The sequence below is a fragment of the Argentina silus genome, assembly GCF_951799395.1.
Source record: "Argentina silus genome assembly, chromosome: 17".
Classification (NCBI taxonomy): domain Eukaryota; kingdom Metazoa; phylum Chordata; class Actinopteri; order Argentiniformes; family Argentinidae; genus Argentina; species Argentina silus.
This window is the reverse complement of record NC_139671.1, coordinates 8,467,046-8,492,647: the sequence shown is the minus strand read 5'-3', so window position 1 is coordinate 8,492,647 and position 25,602 is coordinate 8,467,046. Positions and strand designations below refer to the sequence as shown.

General features: G+C 41.9%; 1 protein-coding gene across 1 annotated transcript in view; it reads right to left on the bottom strand.

The window, feature by feature from the left end:
• Nucleotides 1-1,076: 1,076 nt before the first annotated feature.
• LOC310817906 (disks large-associated protein 2-like) overlaps nt 1,077-25,602 on the bottom strand; it is a gene marked incomplete at its 3' end in the record, with an annotated part of 65,642 nt that continues 41,116 nt past the window's right edge. Inside the window, exons 4-13 of the mRNA XM_083688641.1 lie at nt 23,754-23,904; nt 22,353-22,572; nt 12,471-12,515; nt 8,936-8,992; nt 6,240-6,604; nt 4,918-5,003; nt 4,174-4,580; nt 3,722-3,813; nt 1,565-1,717; nt 1,077-1,292 (exon numbers count right to left, since the gene is read on the bottom strand). Of these exons, the coding sequence (XP_083544767.1) occupies nt 1,077-1,292; nt 1,565-1,717; nt 3,722-3,813; nt 4,174-4,580; nt 4,918-5,003; nt 6,240-6,604; nt 8,936-8,992; nt 12,471-12,515; nt 22,353-22,572; nt 23,754-23,904 (1,792 nt within the window). The remainder of the gene's footprint in view (nt 1,293-1,564; nt 1,718-3,721; nt 3,814-4,173; nt 4,581-4,917; nt 5,004-6,239; nt 6,605-8,935; nt 8,993-12,470; nt 12,516-22,352; nt 22,573-23,753; nt 23,905-25,602) is intronic.

Sequence of the window (25,602 nt, the reverse complement as noted above, 5' to 3'; positions counted from 1 at the left end):
TTTTTTTCCAGAAATTAGAAACCCTACAAACATTGTTTTCCTCTTAATGGTTTACAATTGTACTGCAATGATGTAGATGATGAATGATCAATGATGTGAATCATGTACTGTATGCATTAGACAAAAAATGAACTTTAATACCACCAATATTATAATAATGTCTTAACCTTAGAGCGATGCCATTATCTTAATGAAAATGCATAAACGTTGCCCTAAGATATTGTACTACTGCATGTCAGTCTTTTTTTAGATCTCATTTCACAGCAACATCAGTCAGTGGCTGCAGCTAGCCTGGTATAAATTGGTGTGTGTGTGTATGTCCCAAGAATAACAATGGACCTAACCAGGATGCTGCTTTGCAACGATATCATATGTGATGACTCCTCCTTCGTCTTTAACCTTGAGTGCCCACTGCAAGACTGAGGTATTTCAATAGCAGGTGTTGATCAATCATACTGTATTCCCCCTCAACTTTGACTGTCAAACCCACAAGAATGGGGCAGAGGTTTTCAGACTTCAATCTTTGACAGTGAGTCATCACCTCTGTGCTACTACTATAGTCTCTGCACAGGGTGCTTTAGCCCAAGACCACTGTTGCTGGTGAGATTCTTCAGAAAAGTTGCACTTTGTGATTCCCTTTGAACAACGGTGAAAAATACTGATTAACCCTTACTCACCCAGAGGCTCATAGATGACGACAATATACAGTAAAAGCTCTTACGGGTGGGTGATTGCATTTTCAACAACAAAATCTGTTACAATATAGAAAGTAATTTGCTGTAGTTACCCAAATCAATTCTTCATGGAGGATTAGTTCTGTTGAAAGTAGTGGGTGGGTGCGGCAGCTCATTCTAGTGGAGAAGTGGTGGTGAATATTCCCTCTGTGTCATGGGAGGGAAAACCAGAGAATGGCAACAGATGGAGAGAACAGAGAACAGAGAGGAGTGAGTGAGAGATGTTGGCACAGATGGGAGAGGAGGCAGGGTGGGGTACAGGGGGGCCAGGTCTGGGGGTGTACTGTTGGAGGAGGAGGAGAAGGAGGAAGAGGAGGAGGAGGAGGGGTGAATCCTTGGACCTCAAAGGCGGGTCTGAGCCTCAGGGATGTAGATCTCGATGCTGTCCGCCCTCTCTGTGGCTGAGTTCTGTCTGAAGGAGGCTGCCCGTTTGGCGGCCATGAGGCGACGGCGGGCCTCCTGGCGCTGGCGGTCCTGGAGGTCCAGGGAGCGCTCCCGCATCACTCCTCCACGCCCCTTAGGAGGCCTCTTTGGCAGGGGCGGTGGCCACTTCCTCTCCTTTGCGCATTGGAGGGAGGAGGAGCAGAGAGAGAGAGAGAGATTAAAGCCATGTGATTACCTCATTGTACTGTGAGCCACAAAACAAAGTATTCATATTGTGATAACACATTCCACCAGTCTTGCTTGTTGGCTATCAGAAGCTGTACAGACAGGCAGACCCCCATCTTGATTTAGCTGTCATAGGTTGGTATGAGAGTCACGGAGGGTTGATATACAGTAGGAGGACATACCTGTAGAGATGGGTGAAAGTCTGTGTCACTGACACCCACCTTCTTCTCCGGGCTCTCTATGGGTCTCCAGTCGTTGTTCTTGATCTGCTGCAGCTCGTCAAACTTGGCAGTGACGTCATCGATGGAGAGCTGCAGGAGGTCCCAGAATCCGGCCAGGTCCTGAGAGGTGGGTCTGGGCATGGCGCTGGGGTCCTGAAGGGGGGAGGGATGGGGTTAGGGGGAGGGTGACCAGGGATCACAGGTTTTACCATACAGCTTCTGCAAAACTATTAGCTGTACACTGAGCAACCACTAGATGTCTCTCTTAACTCTCTCAAGGACAGGTACATTTTTTTCATGCCTCTTGCAGACGATAAGATCCAGGATGGAGGGATGGAGGATGGAGTTCTACACTATGATAGCGCTTGAATGGATAATATGTAAGTTGAACATTTCTGTTGAATTACATTCGTTTTGGACAATTATAACGTTATGTACAGTGTTAAGTCACAAATTCTCTGCAGGTTTAATAAGGTTTCATATTCACACATTCCACATGACATTTATGGCACAGAAATAATTTGCGTTTGCTGTCCACTCATGCTCGTTGTCTCCACACACACATACACACACGCGCACACACACACACACACACAAGTCGTGAGATGGGCTAGCTTGTGCAGTGCTCTTTCTCTCCAGCAGGGGTGAGAACGGCTCCTTCTCCTTCCGTTAGGCACGTTTGAAAGCTCAGAGCAATCTAAGGCTTGTCACAATGGATGTGGGACTTCATCCATCATCCCATTATCTCAGAGGGAACTAAGAGAGAGAGAGAGAGAGCCCACGACCCTCAGAAAGAGAGCAACACACCGGCTTTAAGGTATCATACTCATCAGACACAAAAAACCCACACATACACTAGGGAGAGAGAGGAAGCTCATTAAGCACTCCCTCAACAAACGTTCTGCCTTTCATTGAAGAAGAACATCTGCGTGGAAGTGTTTGAATGAACGGCAGGTGAGGCAACCATTGTGCACACTCACTCACTGCTGTTCAGGAACAATAGGGCTCTATTATTATTATTATTATTATTATTATTATAATTAGTTCATCAATCACTTATATATTTTTTTTATATTAAATTATAAACCATTTACAAACAGTTATAAGTCATTAGTTTTGACTGATCAATGTTCACTTGGTGCTTGCCAAATAGGGAGCTTGCAGTCAGGAGCCAGTTATTAATGCTTTATAAATGCACTTATAAATGCTTTGAAAACTAACCCTGACGTGAAGTAATGCAATATTATTTGCAGTTGTTGCATAGTGGTTGCACAGTTGGGAGGTTTTTTACACCGGATGTGTGTAATTATGGGTGTAATTACTCGTAATGAATGTACAGTACTCTATCTATCTATGCCTCTATCCTAAAATTACCACCATGACGACCCTCATCAGATATGTTTGAAACTAAAACATTAATAACTAACTGGCTAAAACATTAATAACCGGATTGCCAGCTCCCTATTTGGCAAGCACCAAGCAAGCGAATATCGAACAATCTAAACTAATGAGTTATAACTGTTTGGAAATGGTTTATAACTAAATAATAATACATTATTTCATAGAATAATAAACTGTACATAAGTGATTTATTAACTAATAAACCATTTATAAACCCTTTACAAATGTGACCTTAATGTAAAGTGTTACCCAGAGGCTCTGGAAACGTGGTGTTTCTTCTAAAACTATCCACACCTTGTCAGAGTTGACATTTGGTAGGTAATTCTAATTAGGTCTTATGAAAATTTGAAAACCTTCAACTTCATAAGAGGTGAATAATGAGATCCTAGCAGTTCATTATTCAAATCCCAACTTCCCATTGATATTCCTGTCTCCATGCATTAATGAACAGTCTGAACACACACCCAGTTTCCTATTGTTATTCCCCTTCCGCTTACTGTAGGGTCAATACTGGAAGAAGGGCTGTCTCACTATCGATTGTGACAGGCTATTTTGGGGAGCAAGTTAGTGCAGCTTCAGGTCTACCTCTTTGAATAGCCTGTAGACTTGGTTAGTCATCGACGGGTTCAGACCAGTGAGACTTTGGCTGTCTTTGGCTGTCATTAATTTGTGTTATGATGAAAATGAATGTAAAAAATCCAAGAAAAAGAAAGAAAGAAATACACACAATAAGAGGGTCTGTTTTTGGACACTTACCAGGTTCTGCTGACACAGCCAGTAAAACTGCTGGAATTTTTGAGACATAAGGAGCTGCGCACTGCCCACCGCACTCCGGATTTTACCTAGGACTGAAAGACACACACACACACACACACACACACACACACACACACACACACACACACACACACACACACACACAGACACACACACACACACGTCACCACTGACAGCCTCAAATAAAGAGTGGCATCTCACTCAAGCCTGTCTCCTGCATCAAAGTGAACTAGTACAAATGTGGTAATAACAATGCTTGTTGGTTGTATAGTCATATTATCTACAAACATGATTTTGTCCATTAAATCAGTGAATGGGTTCCAAGACTTATTTTCAGTAGAGAACCCCTAACAATTTGAGCAGCCCCTGCTTTGGGGAGCTCAGAACAGTATACAGCACATGTCTTTCTTTACCCTTCAGAGGACACTCACTCTCCTCTGACAAGTCATTCTCCTCCGCCTCTCTCTCCATGTCTTTGCACCATCCCTCCATCCTCTTTGTTTCGTTGTGGAGGAGTTGCATGAACCAACTACCATCCCTGCGGAGGGGGGACACTCGGCCCGCTTCGGCCCCTTCGTGGGAGGGTTCCACCAGCCAGGGCTCCGGCTGAGGGCTGGTGGGCCCGCTGGAGGGTCGGTAGTCCTCGCGGTAGCTGAAAAGGCCCTGGGTGCGGACAGTGCGGACAGCCCCGTACTGGGTGGGCGTGCTGGGCTCTGAGTGGCGCTGGAAGCCCCCTCCAAACTGCAGGCCCTTGTCCTCCATGGTGGGAAACCCCTCCAGCTCCATGTCCGCTTGCACAGCTGTAGTTACACTGTTGGAGCGCTTGAACCTGCCATGCCTGCTGAGACACACACATAAACACACACATACACACACACATACACGCATACACGCACGCAGACAGATAAAGACATTGCCCACAGTGGATGCAAACACAGACAAATACAGAGACGAACACACAGTAACAAAATATCATGTTAGTATTCAGAAACAAATAAGAACAGGAGCGGTAACAATAACACATACAGAACATATAACATTGATATACTGTACATTAAGTTCCATGGCAACACCCAGGACACTGAATGATGACTTCCTGCTGCTGTAAAAAAAAAAAAAAGGCCAGTAGTCTAAGCATGTCAGGATTCTATTTCCTCTTCCTGTGTGCCACGTACCGTTTCTCGTCCTCCACCTGGATGCCCACAGAATGGTACTGAGGAAGGCCTTTACTTTCAGACTCGGAGTCAGTCGCCGTTTCCACCTGGTAAATATAAACAACAACAACAACAGACTCAGATGTGTTCAATGACTCAATATCACACACGTGCTACTAGTTGGTATGCTATCATATTGATCTTTACTATATTGAGAGAAGGGCGGGAGGGAGGGTGTAGAGAGAAGGAGAAAGAAGGAGAGAGAGAGAGAGAGAGAGAGAGAGAGAGAGGGCGGGGTGAGTGAGAGAGATCTGCATGATGTGTTGTAAGCAATGGCAGGGGAGGGTCTGGGTTTGTCCTGGGAATCATTGATCCTGAGCCAATGACTGCATCTCCCTGAGAGTGATGGCTTTTATGGGCTCATCCCTCTTTATATGCCCACGCATGGCTCACTTTACGAGGCCCCCCACCCCAACACAGTTATTACTGTACACTCACACACACCACTCTCTGTCTCTGAGGCTATAAAGGGTCATCTCAACGGCACAGCGCAGAGTTTCATTTAAATAATGACAAAGAAAAGGTTGGGATAATATGTCATCGATTACTATAAGTAATCCTACCAGATGGTGATAGTTATGATGAATATGGTGCTGGTGGTGATTATGAGGACATTGATTTCGTTGATGATGACGATTAAGATGATGATGATGATGATGATGAAAGATTCTAGTCATCCCTTGAAAGACTGCATTGCAAAAAAGACAGAATATTCAGGGTTTGGCTTGAAAGTCAAATTACCATGAAAAAAAGCATCAAAGCTTCAAAATTGTTACATAATAAAATATGTTTCAAGTAATTTCAGATGAAAATGTGAAAAAGTAACCACAGGCGCCCAGGAAAAACCATGAGTCATTAGTACATGTAATGATATTTCCCTCATTATTAGGATTTGTTGCTGGTGTGAAATAGATAATGTGATCAAGTTGAATTGTACCTATAAATAATCATCAACATTTTGCTGCAATGTTATTTCTCTCTATGAGTCATCAAGTGAGGTAGTTTAGCTGTGAGTTATTAAGCTGCAGGCCTGGGCTCCCTGGGCTGGCCAGAGGCTAGAGAGCCATGCAGTCATTAATCCTGATTGGTACGGGGCACATCAGGTCACTGCCAGATAGCTTCTTCACTGTGGACCATGTTTAATGAATGTGAATGGTTTGTGTGTGTGTGTGTGTGTGTGTGTGTCTGTGTGTGTGTGTGTGTGTGTATGTGTGTGTGTGTGTGTGTTTGTGTGTTTGTTTTTTGTATGTGTGTATGTATGGTTGTGTGTGTGTGCATGTTACCTGTATCCCAATGGAGGAGCGTGGGGTTTTGAGGTATTCCTCAGCCTTGGACACCAGCACCGCCTTGTCACAAGTCTGCACTGAGCTGTGGCTGCCTGTGGAGGCGTGCCGTTTTCCTGCCGCTGTCTCCATGGCGAGGGTGACAGCCTTGGCACTGTCCAGGCTGTCTGTGGAGTTGTACAGGGTGCGGACCAGGCCGCCCGGGGCCCACAGGCCGCCACCCTGCGGAAGCCTCCCCTCGTGGTAGGCGTCCTGGGTGGACTCTGTGCTGCTCTGTGCCGTCACTGAGATGAGGGGCTTGGTGGCGGAGCGAGGGGGCACCGGGGGCGGTGTCTTCTGTTTATAGCTGGGCGTGTACGTCACGGCTGCAGAGCAAGCAGGGACAGGGAGGGAGACAGGGTACAGATGAGGACTGAAGGGGGGAGAATAGAGGATGGTAATAAAAGATGAGGTGAGGAGCAGCTCTCAGCTGCCAGCCCAGTGCATCTGAGTGCATACTGCATAGGCTCACCAACGTGAGTGATGAAACAGAATCTCAGAGAGAGTGATGAGGGATTATGCAAAGTACATCAGGAGGACACTCGAGGACACACTGCCAAGGCAGGGGAAACTCTTTGAGATTAACTTTTTGCTGCCACAAAGATGAACACTGACACTCATCTTAGATAATAAGTCCAGTGTTTACAGGACAGCTCCTTCTGGGTAGTGAAGGATTGTGGGAAGGATCCCTTCTTTCAAGTGCAAATGAGCATCTGATTTTAATCCATCCAGAGGGACCTCACAGCAGAACAGGGTTAGGAGATATGCCTACTTCAGAGGCTGGGTGAAAGAAAAGTATGATTGCTTGAAATTAATATAAAATGTGGTTGCTTTATGTGTAATTGATATTCAATTAAATTATATAATCATTTTTAAATATTGTTGCATTCAATTGGGCCATGTCACACTAAGGTAAGCAGATTTTATCACAAGATATATCTATAGATATATAGAATTAGCAGTAAACCAATATAGATATAGAACGTTAAATAATTATTAAATCATTATCAATACGGTTATTTTTTGATAACTTCAACACAAAAATCAGACATGAATTGACTCACTTTAACAAAGGTACATTATTTAGATTCTATCGTTAGAGGAACCAAACACCAGTTGTTTACTCTACGGAATTCTGCCTGACAGAACATCATAATAATGACAGTGACCAATTATTTGTGTCTAAGGGAACAAGTCATGGGATTTCATGCCTGTGGCTTCTAGTCACAGACAGCTTATCCCTCATTTACTGCCACACACCAGTTGCAGAGAGATTGTAGATGACTGCTGGTCTGGTGGACGGTGACTCTAATGCGTACCATGCACAATTTCAATACCATTCAATACTATTTTATTAAACTGTTGGATGAGTCACGGGGGAGAGAGAAAGACAGTGATTCACTGCAGTGACAGAAATAGACATCATCACAAATCTGTTGTGTAACAGGGACTCATAGCTCTCATGCATATGGATCTGTTCATTCAGTTGTTCATTCACGCACACCTACTCTTCCATCCACCCATCCATCCATCCATCCATCCACCCACCCATCCACCCACACATGAATCCAACCCATTAAATCAATAAATACAATCTATACAATGTTGAACCTCAATTATCCTGCCAAGGTCACATTATCCTACCAAGATCACACACATGTACAGTACACACGCACACACGCACATGCACACACTCACGCTTATGCACACACACACACACACACACACACACACACACACAAATCAAGCCAGTGCCAAGGTCACATTATCCTACCAAGGTCACACACATGTACAGGACACACGCACACACTCACACTTACGCACACACACACCTCTTTGACACAATTACAGAATTGTAGTTCCTCCATTCACAAACTTAACAAGCACATAATTTGATGGTTCTCATGAGTCATTAGCGAATGGTAAGACTCCACCTGAAGCTAATGTAACTCTACAACTAACAACTCTCTGTGTGGATTTCATCCCAACAAGGACATGGTGACGCAGACAGCATTCACCTGTACGTTTTCATCTCTGCACTTTAATGGTGCAGCTTCTTCAAAGCCAGGAAGTGTGGAAGCTCTGACTCCCTCAAACAGCCTCCCATTCTAGCAAACTGAATTTGAATCCCTGAACTGCCTCTTAGAAATCTTCAACACCTGTATAAGCCGCCTGGGACCCCATCCACACCTCGCTGCAGAAACCTTGCTCTGCAGCTGCACGACCCAGAGCAATGTTTGTCTCTGTCTGTATTCAGGAGCTGTGCTTGGACCAGCAGCTGGCGGGATGGGGGCCGGGGATCTGAGGTCAGAGTGACTGGGCTACTGAGCCCCTCTGGAGGGGTTTGTGTCTCTCTGTACTCTCGCCTCTCACAGCATCTCACATATTTATCACCTCACCCCTTCCCGATCCCTCAGAGACACACATGTTTCGCGTTAGCCAAAGCAGCACCTGGCCAGTTGCTGTACACCACGCACAGTAAGAACCATGACAGTAAGAACCATGACAGTAAGAACCATGACAGTAAGAACCATGACAGTAAGAACCATGAACACCTCACGCCCTCACAGCAGTGAAACGTTACCACCAGAGATCAGTGAATAGCTGAGATACACTGTAGTAACAGCCAGCTCAGGTTTTTCAGTTGGCTGCTTTACCTGGAGGGGGCTGGGCCCGGTCCACACTGCAGGAAGTAGGGAGACGAAACTGGATCCCTGGAAAGAGCAGGCGACACTAGTTAGTGAGGGGATGTGGAGGGAGAGGAGAGACTCGTCCTCAACACATGCTTCATCTTATTGTACCTACCATGCCTCTCTCCGAGACTCGCCGGGAACACACTCAAGTGAGAGTCACAGACACATTTCAGACGATATACAGATACATTTCTTCTTACTGATCATGGTATTTGGTCAATCAATAACAAACAAGGACAGAGACAGATAAACAGTATGCTGGATTTATAGCGCTGGGATAGTCCACAGTTTAACCTTTGCTGTGTTCCCATCCACAACACAGAACATTCACACAGTATCATCCAGACTGTTCTTAGACGTGGAAACCACACATAGAAGTAGACTGTTCTGTACAGTACATTCAATAGAGCATGATCACACAGAGGGGAGAAAACATGCAATATTATCTAATCTATGTACACAAGAGCTGTGTCCTGATCAGAGGCACATACACACATATATGAGAACGTAAACACAAACATTTGATAGGAAATCAGCATAACCAGTTCATGAATAAATGGGTAGAAAAATCAATCAACATAATTAAATGAGATTATGAGAGATACACAAGAACATGTCAGGTAACTGAATGGAAATGAACAAATGAACAAATGGACAAATGGAGAGAATAGAAGAGAGTGTAAAAATTTAACATAAAATGGAATACAAAAGTGGCATAAAGAGAAAGAGGACACATACTGTAGACAGACAGATAAATCAAACATTCATTTAACCAAGCAATAAACCAGTCTACCAGGCAAACATAGACATGAGATTGAATTGGAACAGGATCTGTCAAGAAGCTGCAGTTGTGTTTTGTACATCTGAAGAGGGGCATGACAGTGGGGAGACACATTAGACAGAGTGGGCTGAGAGGGCAGAGACAGAGTACCTCATTTTCGCAACAGAAAGGTGGCCTTTTTCCATCTGTCTATTTATCTACAGTATCTGTCTGTCTGTCTGTCTGTCTGTCTGTCTGTCTGTCTGTCTGTCTGTCTGTCTGTCTGTCTGTCTGTCTCCTGTAAACAGCAACAGCTGTTGACTACAAAGTCTACACATGCTGCATAGCCTATACTGAACAGTTTCTCATCTGAAGTTTTCTCATCTCTTTAGGAATTTTCATAACTTTAATCTTCAAATTAGAGGGCGTAAAGGCAAAGCTTTTCATTTCTATAACCAAAGGTCATAAAACTTGTTTTAATCGACTATTGTATTTTCATGTGGGCAAATCGTGATGTTAAAAATGTCTTTTGACCTTTGCTTCACAATTATATTATATCAGGCCACACTTTACATAAAGTTCCAGATCCCACATACTGTAATAACTTAAAAACAATTTATTGGTTTTGACCTACACAGTTACACCATTTGAATCTAATTACTAGCTAATGTTCTGCAGTCTTATATGTAGTTAAAGTATAGAACTAATAGAAATCGCATTCTAGTAACCAATTGTAATTGGCAGAAGGAACTTTATGTCAAGTGTTACCTAAGATTGTTCTAAGTCTAATATAGAATGTCTGACAGTTCTGCCTCTTACTGTTTCTCTCTGTCAAGATGACCTCCCACATCTTTTATTTGTTTCCTTGTAGTCAATCATTTCAGTTACACCATTGTCCTGACTGACAGTCCCTCCTCTCCATTCACTTCCTTCCATTTGTGCCATGGGCAGTCCCTGCTGTAGACGTGGACTCGGCACTGAGACTGGAGGGAAGCGGCTCTCTCTTAAGTCGGGATGGTTTGTCTTGATAATGATATGAAATGGCCGACAAGCAACATGAGCATGGGGGCTGCAGATGTGTCTTGAGCAGTGGAGCGTACATATTCATCATGCTGACCATTACTGGTACAAACGCAGATGAACAAATGGTGAACAATGGCACCCTGCGTCTAGGTCTACATACATAACCAAATACAGGACACCTTGTAAGTCCTTAGTTCTTGATGTTCTTAAACAGTAATAATCCTTGGTAATCTGGCTTTGGGCTGAACATGACAGAGAAGGAATGTAATGAGAAAAAACTAAGATTTGGGTTTACTTGCTAAAAAGTAGGAAAGCAAAACAGTGCTTTCCTGATAATAAAGTTATATGATCCAACAGTGTTGGTAAGAAACTACCACAGGGCTGTGGATCTCTCTCCTGGCTAAATACAAGAACATGTGGGGGGGGGGGGATCATTTGCTATGCCAAGGTGAATGTGGATGAATGAATAGTAATGGATTGATAGTTTGACAGAGGACAAACAGCAGTAGGCTACATGCCGAGGATGAGGACAGTCCGCTATGTCCCACAGACTCCACTACTGCTGGTTTTCATAGTTGAAGAGTAGGTAATTTGTTATCCTCTTTCAAGAAGGGTTGAAAGTAGAATAAAACATAGCCACATACATATATACATACAGTGGTGATGCCCCCATGGATGCAAAGTGGATTAACCTTTCATGTATGGAATACCACAACAAATCAATGAGCTGGAAAAAGTCTTCCAATTACGTACAAACTTCAGGAGACCTCCCCTCCTTTGACAAACTGTACTTATGCAACGCAGTACTGTGCTGTGGTAACTCTTCAGAAATCCATACTTTTATGTCACTTGCAGATGAATAACCTCTTTTCAAGTCGTGATCAGTACTGCGACAATGATTTACCACTGGAGGAACAAAGCCGTTATGTTGGACACAGCCTGCCTTGCCATGGTAAAGGCACTAGACTCCTTATTACACTGGGCAAACTGAACTACAGTATATAATGATAAAATCAAGAGGGTGATTCAGATATAATAATAATAATAATAATCATAATAATAATCATAATAATCATAATAATCATACATTTCAATACTGATTTTTTAAATCTAGACATAACAAACAAATGAAAAACAGAACAGTTTAAATATTATGTGACAATAAAGAATGTGGCGATTTTGTTTGGGTTACATGCACAGGTATGTTCTTGTTGAACATGAACGTGCATAAGACATTTCAAATGGAAAGATCTTTTAGGTGTGTTTTAGCTTAAAAAGGTGCAGGAACCACATAAATTAGTTTTGTGAAAAATAATAGCCTTTGCCAAAGTGTCAACACAAGGTAAATAGTAGTGACACTATTAAATTACAGTAGTACTAGTAAAAGTGGGAATATATTATCATACCAAAGCCATTTGGTCAATCTATATCTTGCAATTTCCATAGTACTTTTAGAAAAGTGGGAATATATTATCATACCAAAGGCATTTGGTCAATCTATATCTTGCAATTTCCATTTGATTTAATGGATTAAATGGTAAACAGCAATATAAACATTTACATTTACCTATACAAATGTCATGGTCATGATTAAGTGCCTATTTCTGGAAATGTAATAATTCTCTCAACATTAACATATCAAAAGGTGGGACAAAAATGGTATGAACAAATGTATTGGCAACATAGAAAAAAAGTTATAAGAAAATGATGCCCTACCAGACCTACCGTACGCTCTACGCCCCCCAGCTAAGCTACGGGCGCCTAAAATGAAAAAAGGATGATAGCTTAGTACAAAAAGAAGGCATATTGAGAGGATCAAATCCATAAATACTGTGCCTGGCCCATGTCATGCTACTGTAACTCATGTGTGCTTTTTCCTGGATTGATGGCATTTATGTATGTTAATAAGATGTGCTTTATCCACTAACAATACCTTATACTTCATTGTTTTAAGAATCATTTTCAGAGCAAGAAACATTACCAGTAAAGTTCTTTTGCAGCAACGTTTAGTTTTTTTCTTCTGTCAAAGCTCTTTGGAATTTTTGATTGCCATTGTAAAGCTATGACCCCAATAGAAATTGTGATGATAAACCATTCAAAACATCTTCAAGATCATAAAACATTTGTTTTTAACTTTTCATTGATTTATATTGATTTATGAAAAAAATACATAAGGCAAAATAAAGTTGTAACAACTGACATTTCACAATTAAACATCACAATTAGCAAAAAGAAAAAAGAAAAATATCATAGTATTTGTGAAACTAAATTAAAATACAGTACAACAAAAATGCAGGCTAAAATAGATTCTAAAAGAAGATCTTGTCAATTTAGTAGAGGTCAACCCATAGCCGATAAGAATGACACCTGGACTGGTACAATCATCATGATAGCTTTAACCCCTGAGGATGATTTGAACACTAAAAATGCTTTCACCAAAGATGATTCACCTAAACATCACTTTCCAATGATGTAATACAGAATGAATTATAATGAGAAGCTCTGAAAGTGTCATATGGGCATTTGCTTCCTATATCAAACTTAAAGCAATGTTTTTGAGAATAATGAAACACATACAGGAGAACACTCTTAATGAGTGGAACTGGCTGTGTACTCAAGCAGTGTTACAGTGTTCTTATCTTTAAACTGAGATCAGATTCCAGTCCAAACCCATGATCTTTCAGAACATCACGGGTGGCACAGTAGTTGAATCAGATATCTGTATAACAGTAAGACGTAATATAAAAAATATCACAGGGGTCCATAAATAATTAGCAACACAGTATTGAAAATACACAGTCCAGGTATTACATACAATATAACAAAAATGGTCCCATCACTCAAAATAAAGTTTATTGATACAAATAAAAACCGTAAACCATTTCTCTTCTTTTTCAGTAATCTTAATATACTTGTTTTGTTTTTAAGACCAAATATAAGTCAAATCTCAGCACTTTGCTACATTAAAACTTGTTTTTGGGAATGTTGTTTTGAAATACATGATAATGCACTGGTTTGTATAACATACTGTATTTTGTACTCCAAGTCTCTCTGGCGAACTGATATAATGGGTTATCTATCGAACTATTGGCATTCATAATTGAACTTGACGTGCTTTGAATTGTGTAATGTTTCCTAAAGTACTTCATTAGGCAAATATTAGCTTTGTTATTTGTTACATAGGATAAGTATGTGTTGTTCATGAATAATTGATAGGCTGGAAAAGATGCTCTCAGATCAGCTTTCTCTTCCCTAATTCATAACACACAACATTACCATTGTGCTAGTTCTTATAGAGAAATCTTGCACCTGTGCCAGCTCTTCAAGAGGTCTTGGAATTAACGAGAATAAAGTGCCATGTTAGCTACAGTACACAGGTTTTGAGATATGCATTTATGAAAGTTATCGATGGATTGTACATAGGAGTTTACTTTCATCTCAGTGCTACCAAGCCTCCAGGAAACTCATCCATAAACTACTACATTGAGAATATGTGATCATCGCAAAACTGTGATGAATTTGTTTGACAAGATCATTAAAAAGCAACAAAATTGTTAGCGTCACTTGAGGCGCATGCAAAAGATTCTCAACTATAAGTGTCTATGGAAAATCTATAACTATAAGTGTCTATGGAAAATCCACTATGATACAGTACTTTCAAGTGTTGATGACCTGCATGAGGGGAACAAACCTAAAGAAAAAAACAGAACATAATCGGAAAGAATTCGACAGAGAACAAAGGACTTGCATAGAATGAATGAATGTAGTTAGTTTTGAGACATCATGGGTTGACCTGACTCCATCATGTTTTCAGCACCTTTAAATCAGTTCAAACTCCCCAGCAAATTGGGAAGGATGCAGGAGGGGAAGCCACTGCAGTGTCCTCTTTATCATTCCAAAAGAAAATAGGAAAATATGAATGCGACTGTTTCCAAGACCATTTGTTGTTGGGGTTTTTTCAGGAAAAAATGTATATATGTATTAAAATGCTAACTAGATTGATTTGTTTAAATCAATTTGCTCTTACAGTCTTATGCCTTTCTCTGAAATGATGAGGAATTGTCAGCCAACCTGTGGCTGGTTTACTTGTGGGGAACACATTCAAAGAACAGTCAAGATCTTTTTTGTATTGGGTCAATCACAACCAAAAAATAAAGGCATTGTTACTCCTGTATTGCAAAGAGATTGTAAAGTTACAGCAGAGCTCCTTTCTTTTCTGTATTACTCCATACCAAAACAGGAAGTCAAAACTTGGGAAGCTGCTACAGTACAATACAGGAGAGCTGTCAGCCAAACCTCCCATCAGACCTCCCAAAGGTAGTGTGCTACTGTAACATATGTCAAGGGCGAAACCAATTCGCTGGGCCTATGAAGGCCTGTTGAGTTACAGTACTAGGTGGGTTGGGAAATGTTAATGCTCAGGTCAAAATTTCTGAGTATCTTGTTGTTTTTTTTGTGGCTGCTGTTTTGTTTTCACCTTGTTTGCTTTGTACACTTGGTGTAGTTGTAATTTTTCCAAAGTGCCACTTGTTTCTCAAGTATTGTCTTTTGGTCGTGCAAAATGAAAAAGAATAAAAAGATCCACTTTCCTGATGATGTCAAAGATCTTTAGGTTAAACGTCTCCTCTGCAGAAAGATTTTGAGGGTCTCACATTTGAATTATGGGTTGTGATACATGCATGCTTCCAGGATCCTGTTCAGGAGTGAAGATCCACAGATATGTGCTGAGGAACTTGGAGCTGTTTCAGGTCAGCCAAAATTCCATTGGCCCCAGCCGTAACTTTGGTTCACCATGTTGGTATGGTGTGACAATGGAGGAGATGAATTGAGGGGATGTGACTGATTAATGGCCAATCAAATGCTCCTTTTGAGGAACACTCTAATATTGGCCCAATGCAGTTGAAGACTCCACCTATTAAGGTTTCCATGGAGCCTGACTTGGCCATCACTAGTGAAGGCGGTGTTAGCACATTCAAAAGTACTATACCTCTTGGGTCATGGAGGAAGAGGTAGGAGGGGCTATACCCTCAGTGGTTCTGATTGTCTCACGGACAGGGACTAACTATCGTGGCAATGTTTGTGACAGATAACACAGAGGACAGATTGCATTGGAGTATGAGATGAAAACTAACTATACAGCCATGAAATCGCTAGGGCAAAGGAGCAGGGTTTGGTTTAGAACCACGCTAGAGAATTACGCATCAACCTCTCTCAGAGGAGTAATAAGAACACAGTATGGTCACAATTGTATGAATGATACAAACTTGGAATATATGATATAATTTTTCAGTCTATACAAAAATAGTACATTTATATACATAAAGAGTTGAAACATGTAGTTTGTGCTGGAATGAATATTAAGCTGATACATTCATACTTAGATAATGCTAAACCTGACTTAATTACGTTCACTGTTTTATGGTCTCTGTTGTTGAAGTTTGAGATTAAAATGTGACTTCAATATTAACTGTGGATTTTCGTAAATTTAGGTAAACGTGGGAATACTTAATTGTAACCTTAGAAGGTGGAACAAGCGTTACTTTATTGATTGACTTATAATCATGTATTTCTGTGTCGCAAAGTAATGTATGAATCATTCAAATATAATGTTCCATCTTATAGGTAATACATGACTAAAACGACAACTTTGGCATGTTCTATTTTTACATTTTCCCAAAGACTTTTAAAATGCCCGTTTTCATTTGAACCAGCTACACTGAAGTGGACTGAAAAATATAAATTTGTAAGACAAGACGGGATGCTAGGGAATGGTTGTCGATTTAATTTATTTACGTACATTCTATCTACCTAATCTACATATTCATAAATAAGATCTTTATATTTGGAATTAATTATTTAAAAATTAATTCATTTAAAAGGTTATTCACAGTATTGTATCAGTATAATTAGGTGCTTCGGAGAAGGTTTCTACATAAGGAGAAACTGGAATTAACATGAACTACCTAAAATCTCCATAGGCAGGGCCACAAAGACGCGAAAAAGTAGGCAATAAGATGAAAATCAGACCATCAAATCTCTCTAATTTGACTAGCTCAGAGTGGTGCAACCAAAGGACTGAAACCAAAGGGCTGAAGTTCTGTGGCTAGATGGCCCTCACTAAGTTATTTTTTCTCTAATTAAGATTAAGGCTTACAGTATTTGTGTCTACAGTTTTATCACTGGTGTCTATTTCCCCTGTTCCATAATGGTTCCTAGCCTCTCCCACTAACTCCTGTCCTTTACTTTCCTCATATCTGGTAAGTGTAAAGCTAGGTGATGACTCCCTTCAAATATGCAAATATCTGGGAGAATGGATGGGATTGGATCGAGGTGTGGGGGCTAGGAACTGAGATGGAACAGGGACATTGTGTTTAGTATCTAAACAGATCCTTTTTGGCATTCAATTAATCTTAGTGTTACCAAGGCTTTTGCAGACAGTGGGTTTACATGATAACTCAAAAACATACTTGAAGTGAAACATACAGAGAACATGTTCAATTTGATTCAAGTTTCACTGTAGAAGTATTGTTTTATCATCAACATGAATCCACAAAGTATAGCAATAACAATCATGTTTTTGCGGTGTCCTGGAAACCCACTATCTGCGATTGATTGAATTTGGGCATCACTGTCACATCATCTGTCTATTTCTTCTTCTCTGATACTGTACTAGATAAACAGGAGACACTCGATGGTCAAGAGAGAGAGGGCTGCACTCTGTGGCACTTAGGGATAATAACGGTCATATTTGCGTCATTGTCTTTCACATTCCTACGTCATCTGCGTAGTAAGGTTAAGTGCTTGAATTACTTTTCAAAGCATCACGTCATGATGGCTTAACAGGTCCTTTGTTAACTGATTACTTCAACCAACACGATCATCACTTACTCTGAGAACGACAGTCTATCGTCACTATGTCTGCATAGAGTAAAGGATAACGTCCAGCAACTGCACTGCCTCCCTGTCCTGTGTTTTTTACCCTGGCTCCTGCTCTGCTTCTCTGGGGTACTTTCATGAAGGGGAAGTCCCTCTATGTTTCTCCAGTGTAGAATGGGAATGATTAGTATGACATTGACAGGTATGACATGGGCCCACTGGTGTACTTCCTGCTCCACAGTTCTAGACTGGCGCTCCTCCGGCCGTCCGAGCGACTGCGGGTTTTCTGTTTCCTGTTGTCCCACGTGGAGTCTTCTGATGGCCGTGAACTGGTGGGGCTGATGGGCTCCTCCGGTGTACCCACGTCCTCTGTGACCTCGATTCGGGGAGGGTCCATCAGGTCCATAATGCTGAAACGGGCTGGTTCCGGCTGGCACATGACAGACTTGTCCTCCGTGTTCTGCCTGACTGGCCCGCTGGTGCCAGCCTGAATGCCCACAGACACCCGGTCTCCAGTCTGTGTGGTGCTGTCGCTCGCCGTCTCGCGACACAGGGTCCACATGTTGTAGCACTGGGTGAAGTTGAAAAAGTTGCTGTTGAAGGTCTTGAGCTCCCCGCACACATCCCTGCGCAGTTCCGCCAGCTCGTAGCGCATGGCCGAAATCTCGTCCTTCCACTGCATGTTGAATGCAGCCACCATGTTGGCTGACTCTTTGAAGGCCTGGATGGCCTGAGGTACGGGTGGCTCAGGGGTGGTTATAGGGGAGGCAGCGGGGACCCTGTAGGTAGGCGGGGACATCGGGGGGACGGAGACGGCTGTTACTGTGGAGCTGGTGCTGTGCTGGCTGCGAGCAACAGCATTCTCTCTCTCCAGTCGCTCCAGCTCCACATAGGCTGAGGAGCTGGCCCCGTCGTCATCCTCTATCATGTCCTCGTTAAGTAACGAGATGCCATCCAGCACATCATATCCCTCTGGAAGAGAAATTTGAATATGCAAATAGAGGTACATTCAAAGGGAGGGAACAGCTGGAGAGTTATTTGACTGTGATGCCTGAATCTTCCAACCTAGGGTGGACATACCTACAGTATACATACAGTATGTGAGTAAAATACCACAATGGATATTCCAGATACAGTATGTTGTGTATTGGAACCAGTCTTTCTACAGATTGCATTTAGAGCATACTCCATATAAAAGAGTAGGACAAATGTGTTTAACTAATATGATTGTTTTTTTTTGTCAACAGATGGACGATTTGTTGACAGTCATGGATGACAGTGTCTTCTGCCATCTCATTGTGTTTAGCCCCTTTATCAGATAACACTTGATCTGTTTGTAGAATGCAAAACATTCCAGAAAGACATCATAATGTAAAATGGAATGAATAGGAGCCCCTAGGCAGTCTGAAGTGCTGTAGCTTTTTAATGCTTTCTAGCTCAGCTCGATCTTGTATGTTATAATCCATACAGGACACACTATTCAACCAGGTGATGCCTGAGTGATGCATTTTGACTCACATACTGTAAGCGTGTTTTTGATGGTGTTTTTACACTGCCTTCGCACTCATCTCAATGAACATCAACCTTCAAGAGTCTCTCCATCTTTTCACCGCACAGCACACTGGGTAATGGAACCCCCGCTGGCTCCTAGCATAAGCCATCATTACCAATCAGTTTCAAATTGAATGACCCTACTAAGAATACAATCATCAAAAAATGTTTCTAAAAGGTATATTTTAAGCGTTCTCCATTTGTGTTTCCTTTTTTGTGCAACAGAAAAGATGAAAAGGCAATGAAAGAATCACAACTCAAGTCATTGGGCCAAGAAGCAGATATGAACCCTATTGAACATGTCAGGTCCCTCACCATGAGGCTGATTGGGCCATGTGGAGATACCCAGTGGCGGGTAACCCCCACCCCCCCTCCCCACAGGGCTGCACCAGGAAGGGGCTGCAATCCCACAGTCAAAGACGGCTGATAACCTCCACGCCAAGAGTCAAACCCTGCCATACAGTACATGGCCTTTTACAAAGAGTTTGACTTTCATAGAATGAAAAAAAAGAGCATACAGCTTCTCTAACACAAACTGTTCTCACCATTGCACTGAGACAGTGGCAATGTGATAACATTCAGTGTTATTTTATGTTGGCGGTATGAGAACATTATGTGTTAGATTGGGAAGTACAGCTTTATTAAACAGTAACACCAGTGAGGCGGTTTTAGCACACTTACAAATAGAGACACTTCAAACAACTCACAAAAGCCAGCGAAGCATGATGGTGTTAACATTCACCATCACATCGATGATTCAGAAACACTCAAGCACATGAATAATCCAAGGCCTTTGAATTTTGTGAGTTGTTCGGACCCCTGTATTTGACTAATGATATCTAAATGGGATTTTTCTACCTGCTATTATGTCAAAGTTGTTTTTATTTTCGCTGAGAAGGCAGTGCAAAAACACACATATACATAGATATATGTATGCGTGTTGACATTAAAATACCTGTGACAGGCATCACTGAGGTCTCCAGCTGTTCTGTCCCCCTGGTTATCCTTCAAGAGATGGCAGGTCAAATGGAGAGGGGGTGCTGCTCTTCTGCCCACTGGGGCATCATGGGCTCCCTTCCCCACTCAAGGGCCCGCTAGCCTTGACATGCTTGTGTTTGGTTGGGAAGCCATTAAGAATTCATTACTGCGTATTAATTCAGTTCATTCCAAGGCCACTATTCCCTCTAAATGCTTCAAAAAGGTTACCAAATGGTTGAAAAAAGTATTTACACTATAGCTTGTTGGAGGAAAAAGCAAATAGCCAATTACTTTCCAGAGGCACACTAGCACATCCTGTTCGGCCTCCATAGCCCAGTCTGATATGATTGTAGCTTAAGGCGTATTTGAAAAATTCCCAGAGAGCTACAAATTCACACAAAAAATGTATGTAAATGGTGAGAGTAACTGACACCCATTCCAGAGCCAACTGATTTTGTGGGCCAATTGGGAGCTGACAGAATTGAAACAAAGAGCTTATTGGGTGAAAGGAGTTCAGCAGGTAAGACGGTGGGATTGGAGAACACTCCTTGATCCTCAGTACTTCAGTCACATCGTAGGCTGAGGTATTCTGACTGTGCAAACCCAATTGAGCATGACAAGATAACAAAATAAAATTCCAGATTGAACCAGTAAACAAAGAAACCAAAAAATAAATAAAAATACAGAGGTCTATTACATCAAACGGATTTAATCAAATGTGTTGAAAAATTAAAATCCAGGTCATGAATTTTATAAAATATCATTTCAAATGATAACATTTCAATAGGGTTCATAGCTTTACTCTTTCAGGCATACACCAAATGCACTAGAGAAATTTGTTTATCGAGGAAGCAGAGGTTCTGTTTGCACAAAGAACCAGATAATATATTGTAATATGTTAATGTTATGATGATTATATTGTATGTAATGTGTTGCACAAAACCTTTGAAACCCTGAATAATATTCATGATAAAAACTGAAATCATTGCAGGAACAGACTTGGAATCCTCGCAGTTATAAACATATGTGTGTATATATATATATATATATATATATATATAGTTGAGCTTGACAAGGAACTATGCAGAACTACCCATGAACTCTATGTATGAACTCATTGCACAATTACACCTGTTTGTCTCCCAATGACTACGTTCACTGTCACAAAGCTGAATGCCAGATTGTTTAACAGTTTAACACTCTTCTGACCCTGTCAATCCTCAAGTGAACGACTCACTCTCCCTGAGATTTAGTTGACCGACCTATCATATTACCTTCCGATCTGTTTAAATCAATGCAGAGATCCATTACATGAGTTGGATATTTGGATACAACTCATCGTGTCACCTGGTTCATGCTATGCAATTTTATGCAACACAAGACAAACAATAGAGAACAGCTGGTTTTATACACTCTAGATGGTCAATACTTGTCAGTTCCTTTGTGCAACCAGCACCGTGTGTGTTTCAAAGCATGTGACTTACCGTATTCTAGGTTGATTACATGATTGTTTTTTTTCTGTCTTGTATTCTGTAGACTTGTAAGTGAACATCAGTGAGATATGCCAGTGTAATTGTCAAACAGAGCAGGGGAAGAAGGTTTGACACAATGTCTCCTCAAAATTAGGGGTTGGTAGACTCCCCTGCAACCCCTGTCCTGTTTGACTTTTAACCCCTCCCTACGTTACTCACACTACCCTCACACGCCACATATATATGCCACGGGTTTCACATGCTTAGAACAGCGCCTGTTCCTCTCACGCATGCCGTGTGATGTCATGTGACTGTGGTGCGGTGTGGTGTGGTGTGGTGTGTTGTGGTGTGGTGCACTGTGGGTGTGACTTCTCTTCAAGCTGGTTTAAATGAGGCCCTCCCACCCTCTACCTAGGTTCCAGCTCTGTACCACCACACATGACCAATCAGAAGCCCAGGTAATGATGCGTGGATCGTGCAACGGAACGCGCAAGCCAATCCTCCTGAACACTCAGGATATGCAGAGGCAAAACAAACAGACACACACAACAGTAGCCAAAGAAATGACCGGAATCATTCAACCCAGCATCTCTCAAGCTCAAGGGTACCCCACTGTACATATGTAGGTATGTCAAGTATGTACGCATGTATAGAATGTATGAGGGTATGTATTCTAAGCCTTCTCTCGTTCTGGGGGGGATTTTTTGAGGCATACTGTTACCTGTTGTGGATCTGAGAGTTGAAGTGACAGTGGAGGATGTCATTGAAGGCAAGCAGTCATCGTCTTGGGAATACCCAGCCTGAATTGCACGCAGGTAACTGTGGCTTCGAGTGCGGAACGAGCCAGGCAGGTCCAAGGCCTCCATGGCCTGGGATTCTACTTCGCTAAAAACGGACTCGCAAACTGACTCAAACTGGCCATTGATCTCAGTCTCACTCACCTGAGAGACAAAAACAGGAATAGCAGTCCTTAATTTTTCCTCTTCCTTTCTCTTTCTCACTTTGACTCTTCCCCTTTGTACAGTAAATATGAAGGAGTGTTAGCATGAAAAATACCACCGTCAATTCCGACCTTTGAACTTTTGCATGAAAATCTTGTTCTCAAAAACCAAGCAGATAACAACCAAATGAAATGGACAATAGCAATGTATCATTTGGTATACCGTTTCAAGGTGTACTATCCCATTGTAAGTCATCACAGACGTACATGTAACTACAGGGAATAGGGAAAAGCAGATGTCCTTTCAAGAACCTATTCAAAAGCAGAAATTACAGGGCACAGTAAAAACAACATGCAGTATAAAATGTCTATTGCAATCGATACAGGGTAATGACAGGCATATAGTGGCCTATTAATAAGGCCATCTGTAATGTGATTTCAGAAATGGCATCATAGAGTTGGTAGAGATCGTGCGCAAAGGGTATAGTGTACTACATCCATTTAGTCTATACATCATGCAGTGCATAAAATCCTGATACCATGCAATAAAGATGACTTTACAATGTGCTGAGAGTGTGTTAAATCCACGTTATCCAGAGTGTGTCCTCGACTTAATATTCATACACAATGGAGTACCTTGCTTCAAGCTCTTTCTGTGAAATACAAACTATAGTCTAGACTGACTGCACATTTCAAAAACAACAGTCTAGTGCGGTGCAACGTTAAACTTGTGATGTGAAAATACCACCGTGTGCCATGCGGCTTGTTGATGCAATATAACCGACATGACACTTTGACTGACCTATTGATTTTATCTTAAAAATCTTAACCGTCACTTAGAGGGAAATAAAGGTCAGTGTTTATGATGCTGGAGATATGTGCTGAAAATAGCAGCTTATTAATGTCCCTCTTCATCAAGTCAAAATGAGATGCACTGTAAGTGATTCAACGATATTGCCAATGAAACCAATGAAGCGCTACATCTCTCACTACAAAAGATTAACAAGGGACCTAGTATGCCTAACTAATGTGTTTCTGTATACTGAATGTATGGTTACTGCCACCTCAGAATGTCCCACCCTCTCTGCCCACATGGTGGCGTCTCTACACTCCTCCTCCTCCTCCTCCTCCTCCTCCAGGGCTCCAGGTGTTTTCTCTGTGAGGTGTGTGTGTGGGACTCACCTGACTGACGCAGCTTGCCTGACTGAGGGTGCTGACTGCACGCATGTAGCTTTGGTTCCGGGAGCGGAACTGAGGAGGGGTGTAGTTGATCGCTGGGTCTAAGGTGACACTGGGGTGGGGTCGCATTTCTCTTGAGGTTTGCAAATGGTAGCTGAACAGAGAGCGAGAGAGAGAGAGAGGACAGGGATACTGTAAGTGTGAGATGTTTCATTATAACCCCTATTGTCAGATGCATAAGGTACAAACTATTACATATACTGTATTTGTCAGTGTCCTTTCAGTGTGTACACCAATGAAGCTTCAATTTCTCACGGAGTAGAACACTGGAGGCTTATAGGACAAGTGACTCATTTCCCTACAACGTTATTGCGATCAACTTTGAAATACGATCATATGTGCAGTCACCACAAACCCAGAACAATGGTGACTCGCAAGCTCAACAATTACAGTCTGCATAGCCTTGGCCCTGCCGCCCATTAGTAGAACAATATGAGTTTGGAGCTTAAAAAACAGATGATTAAATTCTCAAAACGGGGGCTGGAAAACAAGAGGCTTGATTTGTGTGGGGACAAAAGCAGGAAGTGAGTAGAATCCCAGTGAGATGATGATTAAGCTCTGGTAACAAAGAGATAGAGATTCTGAGCACTGAGTGACAGTGGACTGATGTATGCAGAGCACCTCCCCAGGTTGGCAGTATTTGGCTCTGTGTGTGGAGTCTGAACCTCCTGAAAATAAACATCCAACCATCCAGTTCTGGAAGAGCGATTTGCAACCCCAGAGTAGAATAACAATAAGCCCAGAAACATCTCTGAGGGCGAGCAGGCAGGCATCCACTGGGTCACAATCAGACTGGGAGGAATACAAAGAGATTCTGATCGGATGCATTTCACAGCCAGACAACAGTCACTGAGCAGGATAAAGGAATGCAAATGTCCAACTAATTGTATACAGTACCAATAGACAGAATTTGTCAATTGGTTGAAAAGTTGAGAAGGAATTTCATGTTTGTCCTCGGAGTGCTGTTGTTCATCCATTATTTCGATACTGTAATTCAGCTCAACTATAGGTAGTACATTACTTTTACTTTTCTTTTAACCCTTTTACCCTATTATAACTGTCTCAATCAACGCTGCTTCGCATCAAGTGCCAAGTCTGTACATCTAGCAATAAATCATACTTCTGGTGTCATCGTAACTTATCATAACCCCCTTACATGTTTCTGTCCCAGCTGTTCTCTTATTTGTACTGTGGCAGTGTATCACTCTCCACCACCACCGTGCGTCTCGGTGTTTACCTACAGCTCTCTGAGTCTGAACACTGTTACCTGTCGAGAGGGAGAACCAGTACAAACAGTGAGGATGCGAGATGCGCCTCTATGAAGACATTCCAATGAATTGATCGAATTTTCTTTTCTGAGTCAATAGTGTAGTCATAGAAACCCTCCCCCACTTGGCTGTGTCACTGGAGAGTTGTGACAGCGTTGCCACAGTCTTGTCAACAATGCTGTGATAACATGAGGCACATTGCCCGGGTAAGATGTTGGGCAAATGTTGAAATAGCAAGATGATAAAGGTCAGCTACGTATGCCTCCGTTGGCCTGTGACACTCAGCAGAGCACTGCTTTTACACCTGAGCATAAGACGCAAATTCGGTCTCCAAATACTGAACAGATAGCGCACAAGGACAAGGCAGTGAAGCAGCTGTAGGCCAACTGAACAAGCGAACGCAGCAAAGCTCTTACTCACACTGTACATTAATACAGGTTGTCAACGTAATGAGAAACAATTGAAAGATGTCATAGTGTATAGCAACAAAGGTGGTTTTATTCTTCCTCTGTTGCCAGGCAACA